At 33.4% G+C, this 13,136-nt stretch overlaps 1 protein-coding gene across 1 annotated transcript; it reads left to right on the forward strand.

The window, feature by feature from the left end:
- Positions 1 to 6,182: 6,182 nt before the first annotated feature.
- Positions 6,183 to 13,083, forward strand: LOC145615526 (protein EARLY STARVATION 1, chloroplastic-like). The gene is made up of 11 exons (XM_081670599.1): positions 6,183 to 6,883; positions 8,902 to 8,978; positions 9,117 to 9,310; positions 9,489 to 9,528; positions 10,467 to 10,548; positions 10,670 to 10,747; positions 10,825 to 10,950; positions 11,494 to 11,615; positions 12,394 to 12,433; positions 12,545 to 12,619; positions 12,746 to 13,083. Exons 1-11 carry the CDS (start codon positions 6,522 to 6,524, stop codon positions 12,894 to 12,896), a joined length of 1,347 nt encoding a protein of 448 aa, XP_081526725.1. The 5' UTR covers positions 6,183 to 6,521; the 3' UTR covers positions 12,897 to 13,083.
- The last annotated feature ends 53 nt before the right edge of the window (positions 13,084 to 13,136 follow it).

Consider the following 13,136-nt stretch of genomic DNA (forward strand, 5'->3'; position numbering starts at 1 on the left):
ACAAAGAAAATTACGGAAATTAACAAAAATAGCATAAGAAGGATCGAAAAATTTCTCTACAAATTAAAGAGGTTGTGATACCATGATAAACTCAAGAACAATTGGAGAAAATGACTTAGCCCTTAGATTGATTATAATAACGACAATATATATACACAATACAAAAGGAAACCTAACTTGCCTAAAACTCTTAACAAGATAAACTTAACATAAATACAATATTAAAATATACAACCAAACGACTCTTTAATAATATTTAATCTGTTTACAAGATAACATAGAACACAAGTTAATTAATTTTTTAATTATAGTACCCAATCTTACTTTTCATACAATAACACGTATTTGATAAGTAGAAGACTGATTTCAATTTTTTTTTTCACAACATTGAAGTACCTAATATATATCAAAAGGTTTTGTGTGAGACCGGACTCACGTGAGTCCAGTTTATAACCTTCAAACACACCGGCTCCATTTTCTCTCTCTTCCATTTTTACAATCCTTCATCCATCACCATTTTTTTTCACATTTTCTCTCTCCTCCTTATTTTGATCCTTACCTCTTCGTACACAATACTTCTTCAATTGACTCATGTCGAGGCTTGCGTTTACGATGGATCGCAGTTTAGGATAGCGGTGTTCCTCGACGATGGCTGCCACCGCCGCCCCTGATGAAGAGGAGGAGACGAACACCGCTCTCAATCTAAAGAGTTACCAGCGAGAAAGTTGGAGTTATTGGAACCAGCGTGGTGGCATCTGAGCTTCTACATGGAGTGTAATGTAGAGGATTACAAAGAAGAGAGAGAATATTGGGAGGAGCTTTGAGGAAGATGACGACAATTTTGGGGTTTCTTTTTGGTGGTTTGTAGGAGAGAGAGTGAGAGTGAGAGTGAGAGTGAGGTTGGGAGGGAGAATCACATGTGAAGAGATGAATATTGAATGCCCAGTAGCGAACCTTCTCTTGCCTGACGATTAGTATGTAATAACTGACCAATATTATCTAACATCTGACCAATTTTGTCTAATACCTTACCAATATTATCTAATTTGTGATACTATTATCTAATACCTGATCAATATTATCTAATTTCTGACACTTATTATCTAATTTCTGATACTTATTATCTAATATCTGACCAACTTTATTTAAATTCTGATACTTATTATTTAATATCTAACCAATATTATCTAATTTCTGACCCTTATTATCTAATTTCTGATACTTATTATCTAAAATCTGACCATTATTATAAATTTCTAACAATTAAATTTTTTTTTTTTTGTATGATTGGACTCACGTGAGTTCGTTCTACACAATACTTTTCCAATATATATATATATATTGAAAACGAAATACTAAACGGATAATGACCCAAATTAGAAATAAATGAGTCAACTTTTAAGAGGATGTAGTGGGATTCTAGTGTTTGAAGTGAATTTGGCAAGCTTATGTTTCCACCTGAATAACCTCCACCAAGTGAAGCAAAAAGCCGCAATCCCAGCCACACAATCACACGCACACCACACTGCTCGTGAATCACATTTGACATTCTCTTACGTGGATTCTGTGTTGGCAAAAGGAGATATCCTTCAACTTCAATTTCAAGCTATTACAAATTTTTCTATACTTGTCTATAAAGATTTGTAGGGTCTCTTGCTGTGGAGTCCACATACTAACAATTCTAATTCCATACAAGTTGCTTTCAATAAGCCTATGTTTATGGTTAATTTGGTTATGAAGGAAGACTTTAACCTAAGCCGATGGTTAAAGTCTTATAATCTAATCTATATATATTCTGCGAAGTATTATTTAGATGTGATTTTTGTTTAAGAAGAAATCGGCTTTTTAGTCTTGTAAATATATTTTTAAGATAATAACTTATAAAGAAAGAGTATTATTCATATTTTTTATTTTTTTTTATTCAGATGAGGCAAAAGCCAACGAAAACCAAAACAGAAAGAAACCAAATAACAAAGCAGAAAAAACGAAAATATAAACAAAACTAAGGAGGTTAGACTAAGAACCTCAGTTCTTAAATAAAAGGTTGCATGTTTAAACCTTGTGGAGATTTTTTTTTTTTTATTATAAATGTATGACATACAATGAAAAACATATGGAGGGAGAGCCAGGTGGCATTAACCGGTGATAAATGTAAAAAGAAGTTAAGTGGATGATGTGGTATAATGAAGGGCTAATCACATATTCACATTACTTAAAAAAAATGATCAGATTAGGCACAAGTTGCGACTTGCGATCAAAGAAAAAGATTATGATGACGAGAAAATAAATAGACAGCTGAGTCGTTAAAGCTTATCCAAAACAAAAAAAAGTAAAGTAACCAGAATCAACAATTTGGTTTCCTAGTTTGGCAACAGATGTCCATGTTCTTGAATCTTTTTAATTCTACTCTTGACACGTGGCAACACTTTTCACCAATATTTACGTCCTCATGTTTTTTGCTAACACGTCAGACTCTACTCTTTTCAAACATAGCCTATCCACTTGCCATGTCATCTTAAGCATCAACAAACTGACACGTAATTCATTCTCATAGGTACTTAAAAAAACTTAGTCGTAGTAAAATTTAGATTTGGATAACTTGTAGATTTTGCACCTTTTTCACGTCATTTTTCATACACCATTCCTAACTAAGGGCCTGTTCACATTTATTTAAGTTCAGTTCAGTTTTAATCAGTTCAGTTTAGTTTGGCTTTAATCAGTTCACTTCAGTTCAGCTCCTAATTTTCCTCTCTCATAAAATATTCATTTCAGCTCAATCAGTTCAGTTCAGCTCCAATTAGTTCAGTTCAGCTCAGTTCAGTAAATGTGAACAGGCCCTAAACCAAGATGTTAACCTAGTTTTTACAAACAACATATTTAATTATCTTACATTAGTTAAAGAAAAGTTGTATACTTTATAAAGATGATAGGATACTCCTCCTATTGTCATATAATTTTGGAATTAGGGCCTATTCATATTTACTGAATCAAACTGAACTGAATTAAATGAAACTGATTAGAGCTGAACTGAGCTGAAATGAATATTTTATGAGAGAATGAAATTATGAGTTGAACTGAATTGAAATTAAGCTGAAAGTGAACAGGCCCTAAACCTTTTTAAATATAAAGTGAAATCTGATCTCTCTTAATTTCATATGCGGCCTAGACTCGTATTTTATAATATTCTCTGCATTTAAAATCTCGACAATTTAAAATAATTTTTAAATATTCATCTCAAATTTCAACCATACAACAGTTCAGAATTTTGCCTTGAGTATTGTCACTATATTTATAGAGATTTTTTTTTTTTTTGCTGCTATATTTATAGATTATTTAATTATATTTTTGCATTATATAATCTCAAATCTCATAATATTTTAACCATGATCAAAAAAAATATATGCTCATAATATTGAATTTTAGTGTCAATTTCGAATCATGATGCATTTTTTTTTTCCGATAAGGAGAAGGGCCCTATCGGGCCAGAACCTCTCACAGGTTCAACCCAACCTGGGTTAGCGGGCAAGACGATTTGGGAGTGTGGGGTAAGGGAATCCCCACCCCAAATTGCCTCTAATGGGGTTTGATCCCAAAACGTTTTGGTTGTGAGGTGACAAACTTACTACTAGAGTACTAGACCAAGCTTAGCTTGGTGGATCATGATACATTGATGCACATCATGGTAGTAACGGTACATACCAACTACGGAGTGCAACATAATATACGGAGTTATGTTACTTCCTCCTGCAATGGCTCCATAGCCTCCATTTTAATAGCAACATTAGAACATCCAAAATGGATAGCTATATTTCTTGTAGCTTTGAGCAGCCTAATTATTTTCCAAATTACATCATTTAAGCTACAACCTTTACAATGACATGCTATTACATTTTACAAGATAAAAAAAAATATAATAAATAAATACAAAAAAAATAAAAAAAATCACAAACAATCTATATATATACTAAAATAACAACCGCTGATGTCATTACTGTATACGTGTCACTTTCTTATTTAATTTTTTCCCTCCAAAATGCAAGGATGATGTCATATAATTTTCTTTTCTTTTTTAAGCTACCCTATTTAACTACTTTGAAAATTAATTTCCATTTGAAATTTTAAATTTTGGGTTTTCTACACATATTATATATGCTATTTAGTTATTTATGAGTTGCTAACAATAGTTAATTATATAATTTAATTGAAATTTCCTAATTAAATATGAAATTATGCACTTTTGGGAATTGTATATTCATATTTAATTAAAAATTAATTAGGAAAATGGAGGAAGTAGTTAATCTATTCTTATTATAAAACCGTGCATCGCACGGGGTTAACCTAGTTTATTCATTCAAAGTGGATAACACATGCTTTGGGCCTGGATTGTAACTTGATTCCTAAAAAAACCAATTACCTTTTATATTTTTTTTTTAAACAGCGAGTATTTCTCAATTTAGATAAAAAGATCATACTTATGTGAAATTTTATTAAATATATAATTTAATAATCTATAATTTAATAATATAAATTTTTTTTATTTAGACTTTAAAATTTTTTTTTGAAGGGAAGAATTCAGACTTTAATATGATTGTGCTCAAATGTGTGCATTTAATTGTGCAAAATGCAAAATGAGGTATACAAAAAGATTTGAAGTATGGCTACAAAAATAATATAAACCGCCTAAAACTATCACATCAACATAATTATTCCTTTTGTCTTTATGAAATGTTATGAAGGTGCCGTGCCACTTTGACAATACATATATTATTTAAGAGTTAATAAGTATGGAAAAATTAATTAGTCAATGCATATAGAACTAGCAATTTGGGTAAACAAGTTGTGTTCATGTGTTGTTCTTGTATTCATTTCGTGCTCATGGGGTTGGATTTCGTGTTAGTGTAGTGGCAATTTTGGTCATAGCGTCGTGTTCTATCAGAGTCTGAGACGACTGTCATATCTAGTTACATATGGTAGTTGCAACACTTTGAATCTAAAAGTTTTATTAAATCTGTTTGTCGTTATTGATTATTTTGTTTCTTTCATCTTTAAACATTTTACCATTTTGTGTTTTGTGTGGTTTCTAATGTATGCACTTGACCATATTTTATCAAACTATCTTAGTTTTCTTTATAAACAAAAATAATATAAACCACCTAAAATTTTCGGCTCTCGCATTCACAAAATTGTCCCGTTTCATTATCGTATTTATGAAATGTTACGTAGGTGCGACTTTGACAATACATATTCCATTTATGAGTTGCTTATAATAAGTATAACAAGATTAGTTAATGTATATAGAGCTAGCAATTTAGGTAAACAAGTTGTGTTCATGTGTTGGTCTGGCGTTCATTTCGTGCTCAAAGGTAGAATTTGGTGTTGTGGCAATACTGGTCGTAATGTTGTGATCTATCGTAGACTATCATATTTAGCTATGGTACGTCTGTTTGTTGTTAGAGCGAGATAGCTTCTTCTTCCGTTTTCAATCTATATATTTGTGTTTTGTGCGATTTTTGTTGTATTTTTTTAAAAAAACATTTTCAATGTACATTTGATAATTAATATCTTAATTTAAGATATATCTTACAGTATTATGTTTCTTTTTAATTGTCCCGTTTAAATATTTGCCTAGTATTGTAACACAAACATTTAATCATCAATAGCTATATAAATTATTATTCCCTTCGTCCAAATTATAGTGTATTCCCTCCGTTTTTAAATACTTGCTCCATTTCTCCATGCGCGGAGTTTTAGGAGAAATTGGAAAAAGTAATAAAATACGAGTATATAGATAGTGGGATTAGTGAAAGATAAATTGGAGGAGAGAGAATCTAAAAGTAATAAAATTAGGTTCCATTAGCTAAGAGAAATGAATTAATATTATAAAAGCTTTCTAAATAAAAAAATGGAGTAAGTATTTAAAAACGGTTGCAAAAAGAAAGTGGAGCAAATATTTAAAAACGGAGGGAGTATTTTATTATGTAAGGTTTTCAAGATGTAGCAGTTTTCTCCTCTTTCTACTCCGTAGTTTCTATCAGCGGCGTCAAGTGTGACTCGATAAAAATAAACATTTGTCTGGAACCTCAGACAATGTTTTCCCTTTTTCTTCCTCTTTTTTACTCGTATTTTCTGATTTATTTATTTACTCATTAATACGTAGTAACAATTATTTCTGTTTTTCTCCTCCTTTTCGCCCGCATTGTTTCTATTTAAACACACCTTCACTCACTCAAAACACTCTCTCTTTCTCTCTCCTCCTTCCTTTTTCTCTCTCTTCAACCTCCATCTTCTTCTCCAACTCTCAACCTTCTTCCGCCATTTTCCTTCCTCCATTTTCAAACTTAGGGTTTTCATTTCTGCAGATTGACATTGTTCATACACAATTTCACCAATTATTCATGTTTTTATTGTTTAATTGCGAATTTAATTTGTTGTTAATTTATTGATTAATTGATTGATAGAAATGCTATTCCAGTAATTCATAAAAGAGTGATTATAATCAAAGAGAGAAAAAATCGACATTAATGGCGGCAAGTTCCGCCGGCGGATTTACGACGCCATTTTTAAGCATTAAGCTCCGTAATCTCCACGGCGACGCTGTTTCATTCCTTGGACTCCATTGTCAAAGCTTCGACATCTCCGCCTCCGCCGGAATAAGGCATCGCCGGAGATTTTTCTCCGGTGTCGGCGACGGCGGAAATGTAGGCATAGGAGTAGGAGAGAGAATTCGACGAATTGACTGTTGCTGCTCTTCAGACGCAGTAGTTCCGAAGAAAAGACACGGCGAAAAACGCGAAGAATGGCGTCGCTTTGATCCGAAGAAGTGTTCAACGAATCGTAGGGTTCGTAGTCAAGCTTTGCCTTCGTTGCCTTTCGCTTCTCCTCCGTACGTCTCTTTAATTCTTTTTCTCCTTGCATTTTTTTTTTAATTGTTGTTATTACGGAGTATTATTTAATTTTTTATAATTGATATATGCATTTTTTAATTCTTATGATATTCGTCTTTTGTGTTTTGCTGGATTTTAAAGTATGGAATGTACTTTATCCTTTTATTGTTTTTTGTTTATCGTTTGATAGTGACTTTTGGTTTGTTGGATTTTCCTTCATTTTCGCCGAATTGTGAATTTATAGATACAGTAGCGGAATTTTAATTTTTAATTTTTTATTTTTCTAATTAATTGTTTGATTTTGATTCAGATTTATGAATTATTTTGGCTGAATTGCTGCGAATTGGTTTATTATTATCCTGCTGTGTATTTCAATGTAGTTTGAGTATGAGAAATGAGTTCATTCTTGCTTGAATTGATGATCTGCCAAACTGTTATTGCTTGCTCATGGAAAATGCGAATCAAATAGGATAATGCTGGTATTTAGAGTTTCGAGGACGTCTTTGTCTTACTATCGAAGGTTATCTGTCTGAAGTTTGTTAATTCTGCATTTCTACAGTCAAGTAGTTGGTCAGCTGTTTGAAGTTGTTAATTTAACACTCGAGGAGACTGTCAGTTTTAAATTATTGAGTAATGAGTGCTCTAAAGAGTGGTAGTTGGTAACTAAACGCTGGAGAAATTTCAATAATTGATTGGCGAAGTTAAAAGCCATTGTATAGCAAAATTAATTAGAAGACTTGGCTCCGCTCATTTTGAAGCGAGTTGTAGCATGTAAAAAAAATTGTCAATAATTTGAGGATGGATTAGTGACTGTAGTTTTTTGTGAATTGGAATGAGATTAGTTTGGGAATACATAATCAAATAGGATTGTACTTGTGGGTGATTTAGTCTTAATATGCAGGGTTGGCTGGTTAAAGTTTGTGAATTTTATAGGAAAGGTGACGGTTACTTTTCAATTGTTGAGTAATGAGTATTTAGCAGACTAGTAATTGGTAGTGACAGCTTGAGATTTTCATATTTTGGTTATTGATGAAAGTTGATATGGTGTCTTACAAAATTAACTTGAAGCTGCTTATACTGCCTCATAATCATTTGAATTAAGCAGTATAGGATTCATAAAAAATGAATAAAAAGAAAATGTGTGAGGATAGAATAGTTTGTTGTGGTCTTGTGACTCAAATTGGAACAAGTTTTTATGCTTTGTGAGTGTTGAAATCAGCGACTTTGAGAAGATTTGATTGTTTGGACAAAAATATACTAAGGTCAGCGTTTAGTGTTTATCATGAGGCTCTTGCCTATGGTAAGGACTGCAGAGGTGCAGATTAGAAGTCATTAGATGTCCATTTCACAATATATCACTAAAGTCTCTTTGAAGAAGAAAGTCAAGATACAAGAGCACATTTTTAGATTTTTAGTTCATGATAATTAAAAATAAATGTTGATAAATTGGCAATCATTGTTGGGTCCAACAATGAAAGGGAGTCATCATTTTGCCTGTTGCATATGAGGGACACTCTTCTGTATGATTGTTGCATTTTTGGTGCATGTGCAGGTGTGTAAATCTCATCAGTTCAGCAATCTGAATCTGTTAAGTTTGTGTGCTATAAATTGTTTATTAAAAATGTGTCATAAATCTCATAAAGTTGTGTTCATGTATTTGCAATAGAATTCTGAATCTTTTTAGTCTGAGGGAAATGAGTTGTTGACCTGAAATTTATTGTATAGTATCAGCACTACTCATTAGTCAATATATGTGACAGTTGTGCTATATGAATAGATCTATTGCATAAATTGATTAAGGTTCAGGATAACCAGGAGTCCAGGACTGTTGATAATATATTTCCAGTTACTGAGAGCATTGTTGTGTTTATTGTGACAAAGGAAGAAGAAGAAGAAGATAAATGATTGTACAAAGATTCAGTTAATGGAGTAGAAATAATAAATTATAACCTATAAAATGTAACAAACTAATACAATTGTCCCACTCAGCTCCTAATAGGCTTGTCTTTTATTGCAGAGTCCGCTTTCATTCTAAACCTCGTTGTAGTCCGCGTAACTCTGGTCCTCAATCACGTGACACGCCGCCCAAGAGAGGTATCTGGATATGTTTAGTTATGGTTTAAATTATTTTATGTAGAATGGGAAGGGGGCTAATAGTTGTGGATTGTATAATTGTGCATGCAAAATCCATCATTGTTCTCAACATATTTTTGTTGTTTTTCTTCATCATAGACACTGGCATTGCAAATGAGAAAGATTGGGGCATAAACTTGGTAAATGAAAATGTGAATGAAACCGGTATCAATGAAGATGGCAGTACCTGGTATCGTGAAAGTGGGGAAGAGCTTGGGGAAAATGGGTATAGATGCCGATGGACAAGAATGGGTGGTCAGTCCCAAGATGCTTCCTCTGAATGGAAAGAAACGGTATGATACTTTCTCCCTCCCTTGGAAAAAATGTGTGCTTTTTATCTTATCCAGGAGGCATATTACTTTCCAAGGTAACTTGATGGTTCATAGCTTTGATGCCAAAAAGATTATTGCTATTTTTCTTTCATTGTCTCCTACATGGATGATTTAATGGATTTGTTGATTTTATTGACAGTGGTGGGAGAAAAGTGACTGGACTGGATACAAAGAGTTAGGTACACATATTTTATCCTTTTTTCATAACAAATTCTTTGGCTGTTAGTTGTGTACCTGTAGGTCAACTTACCTGTAGTAGAGTGAATATATGCTGTATGCATCTTTACTAGATTAAGGGGGTTGGTGAAGAACAAACATCTTTTTGTATGAGTTCATTTCATTATTCAAGTTTTTATGTAGTCGGATAATTATATACTGGGGTTTTATATAGTTCCCATCTCAGAGAGCTGAATAAATGTAGCTTTGCCTTCATTGTAAAATTTTGTGACATTGTCAATATATATATGCGGCAGGGTTCATATGTTATTGAAATCATTTATAATTCTTTGGAAGCAGGTGACATTTTGACAATACTCAATTTAACGTAAACTAAGCATTGAGTGTGTAACTATTGCCTAAAAGTACTAGTACCATGTACCAAAACCTAATGAAGACTGTGAGTAAGTTCTGATGTTGGTTGGCTCCATATTGGTTGAAACATGTTTACCTTTACTAGTCCTATTTTGGTTCCCCCTCTTAGAAAAAAATGACTTTCAACCCAAGTCATGTTTACTGTGGGTAAAACCGTTAAAAATTTCTAAATTTATCCAGAAGCATGGCTAGCCATCCCCCCTATAATATGACTTCTTTTCTTCTTTTGTTTCCATATGAAAGCATATAGAAGATTTATTAATTTACGGAAAAAGTCTAATCGTGTATGTTATGCTTATGATTAGTTTCACCTCGATTAGATTGAGATTGTAAATTGGTCTTTAGCCATTAGCCTTTCCCAGCTCCCTTTTTGTGTGTATGGTTTCACCGTTAAAATAATGTTATAAAATAATTATGTGTGGAAGAAGGTTGTGTTTATAGTATATAGGTCTTTTTGACTAGTGTCTTAAGAGTCTTTGATGGTTAAACCTTTTGTCTGGGCTTCTCATCTTGGCAAATATAACAGGTGTTGAGAAATCTGGAAGAAATGCTGAGGGAGATTCATGGTGGGAAACATGGCAAGAAATGCTGCACCAAGATGAGTGGAGGTAGGAAATTTCTGCTCTTATGCCTTTAGAATTGAAGCTTGCTCCTAGCACATCTTAAATTTGACCATTTCCAACGTCATTCTGGAGTTAATAGAGAATAATGCTACCCTTCTTTTGGCAGTAATATAGCTAGGATAGAGAGAAGTGCCCAGAAACAGGCTAAATCTGGCTCTGAAAATGCTGGATGGTATGAAAAATGGTAAGTATCCAAGAACTATAATCTTTGATTATTCATGGTTATGACAAACATGCTTCTTATTTATTAATTGCCTTCAGGTGGGAGAAATATGATGCTAAAGGTTGGACAGAAAAGGGGGCACACAAGTATGGCAGGCTGAATGAACAGTCATGGTGGGAAAAGTGGGGAGAGCATTACGATGGAAGAGGATCTGTCTTAAAATGGTTAAAGCCAATCTTTGCTAAAATTGTGTTTGTGTGTGCTTTTTCCGTGGCTTAAGGATAAACTGTGTCTCATCAAATAAAACAAAAGATACGATATTATCAAATTCTGTTCTTTTGGAGAAATCTGTTGCCCACTCTTTCCATGATAGTCAACTAACCTTTAAGTGTTTAAGCTATTATGTTTGCGTGTTGTTATATTAAAGAATTTGCTAATGGGATTTGTTAGGGTAGGTGTTGCACAACCCTAGAACAGTGTGTTAAGAATAAAGATTTGCTTAATATGCCATTTCTGATTTGATTCTCACTACTTGGTCATTGGAAGTGATAAACTTTGCTTCTAGTATTGCTATGCTGTAATTTTTTTCTTACAGGAAAACTGATGATTACATCATTGGTGCACTTCTACTATTTCGTAGACTATAGAACAATATCTTATGAGATCTTTTGTCAAAACTTGCATGTTCCATGTGCAACGTATCTGCTTTAATACTTCCCTCAGGTATGAAGTGTGGATTAATTAATGTTTTTTTTTTCCTTTTCCAGGACAGATAAGTGGGCCGAGACTGAACTTGGAACTAAATGGGGAGACAAGTGGGAGGAGAAGTTTTTCTCTGGCATTGGTTCACGCCAAGGAGAAACTTGGCATGTATCTCCCAGTGATGAACGTATGTGAAGCTATGTTTCTCTGACATTCATGATTTCAGTCTTTTACTGCAGATTGCCTGTATACATATTGACTACCTTAAGTCGTTACACTTTGACAATTTCCTGCCATTTTCACTTTGTTACTCCAACAAGAGAAGAAACATTAATACTAAGGGATAGCTGGGATGTAATTAAAATGTTTAGTATTCCCGCCTTCCTGGTACTCGAATGACTTCTTAGTTATGCCTAGAGATAACACATCAGAGATTTAGAGTACCAGTGATGATTTAAGGCTCTCTGCATATGTGCTCCTATCCTAGGAAGCATGAAACTTCTGGAGCTTGAGATTTCCTCGTGTTTGTGCTAACAAAGCCCAAAAAGGCAGAAATGGCATGGGACTTGAGGTTCTGTTTCCAAAACCTGAGTCACTTCCGTGCTACATAGCTCCTATCTACTAGCCCATATATGCAAGCCTTTTTCCTGGGCCTGCACTACTAGATTTCTACTGACACATACTATGATATTGTAGAGCAAAGATAATGACATTCTTAGTTTTTTTATTTCACCTATGATACTAATGATTTAAGGAACCATTACTAGCAGTTAACAATCTGACTGAACTGATTTATCTGTTGGCTCAATGCTGAATATGTTGTTAATAATGATTAATTCTTGTTCATCAATTTTTCATCTTGTACAAAAATCTAATATAGGAATCTTATTTGTCCGATGAAACTTGCTTATATGTTTAAACGATGTTCTTGTGAAACTGAAATGTTGATTTGTTTTGATGTGCAGGGTGGTCTAGGACATGGGGAGAAGAGCATTTTGGAAATGGGTATGCAGTTATTTTTGTTTGCTTAAAACTTTTGGGAGGCAATTATAATTTATAACCTTAGATTTTACAAAGTAGGACATAATATATTGATTATTCATTTCCTTTTGTCAGCAAAGTACACAAGTATGGCAAAAGCACAACCGGAGAAAGTTGGGATATAGTGGTGGATGAAGGAACATATTACGAGTAAGACAAAGCCTTTATATTCACATTTTCAACTGAAAATTCCTTTTAAACGTAATAGTTTTGATCTCTTTTATAGTTTGGGGAATATATTCTAAAATCCATTGTTTGATGATTTGTGTATAAAAGGGCTGAACCGCATTATGGATGGGCGGATGTTGTGGGTGATTCAACACAGCTGCTTTCAATCCAACCACGAGATATACCTCCAGGTGTCTATCCAAGTCCTGCACCACCACCACCTATTGACGATGATACAGATTTGTCACCTCCCTCATGACGAAGGAAAACAATTTTCCTAGTTAGTTTTGATTCCATTCTAGTTAGTCTGATTTGTGAAATTCATTTGTCATGGTAGAAATTGAAGGTGTAACAGAATCGCATGTTATTCTTCCATGATTGATTTATTCTTTTGTCTGCGAATTCTACTTGGTTAATAATGGAACAACTACTGATATTCAGGTGAACTCCACATGTCTGAGACCCAATTGTTAAGATAACTAAATTTACATCTTTCAAA

The sequence above is a fragment of the Chenopodium album genome, chromosome 25 (genome assembly GCF_948465745.1).
Source record: "Chenopodium album chromosome 25, dcCheAlbu1.1, whole genome shotgun sequence".
NCBI classification, from domain to species: Eukaryota; Viridiplantae; Streptophyta; class Magnoliopsida; order Caryophyllales; family Amaranthaceae; genus Chenopodium; species Chenopodium album.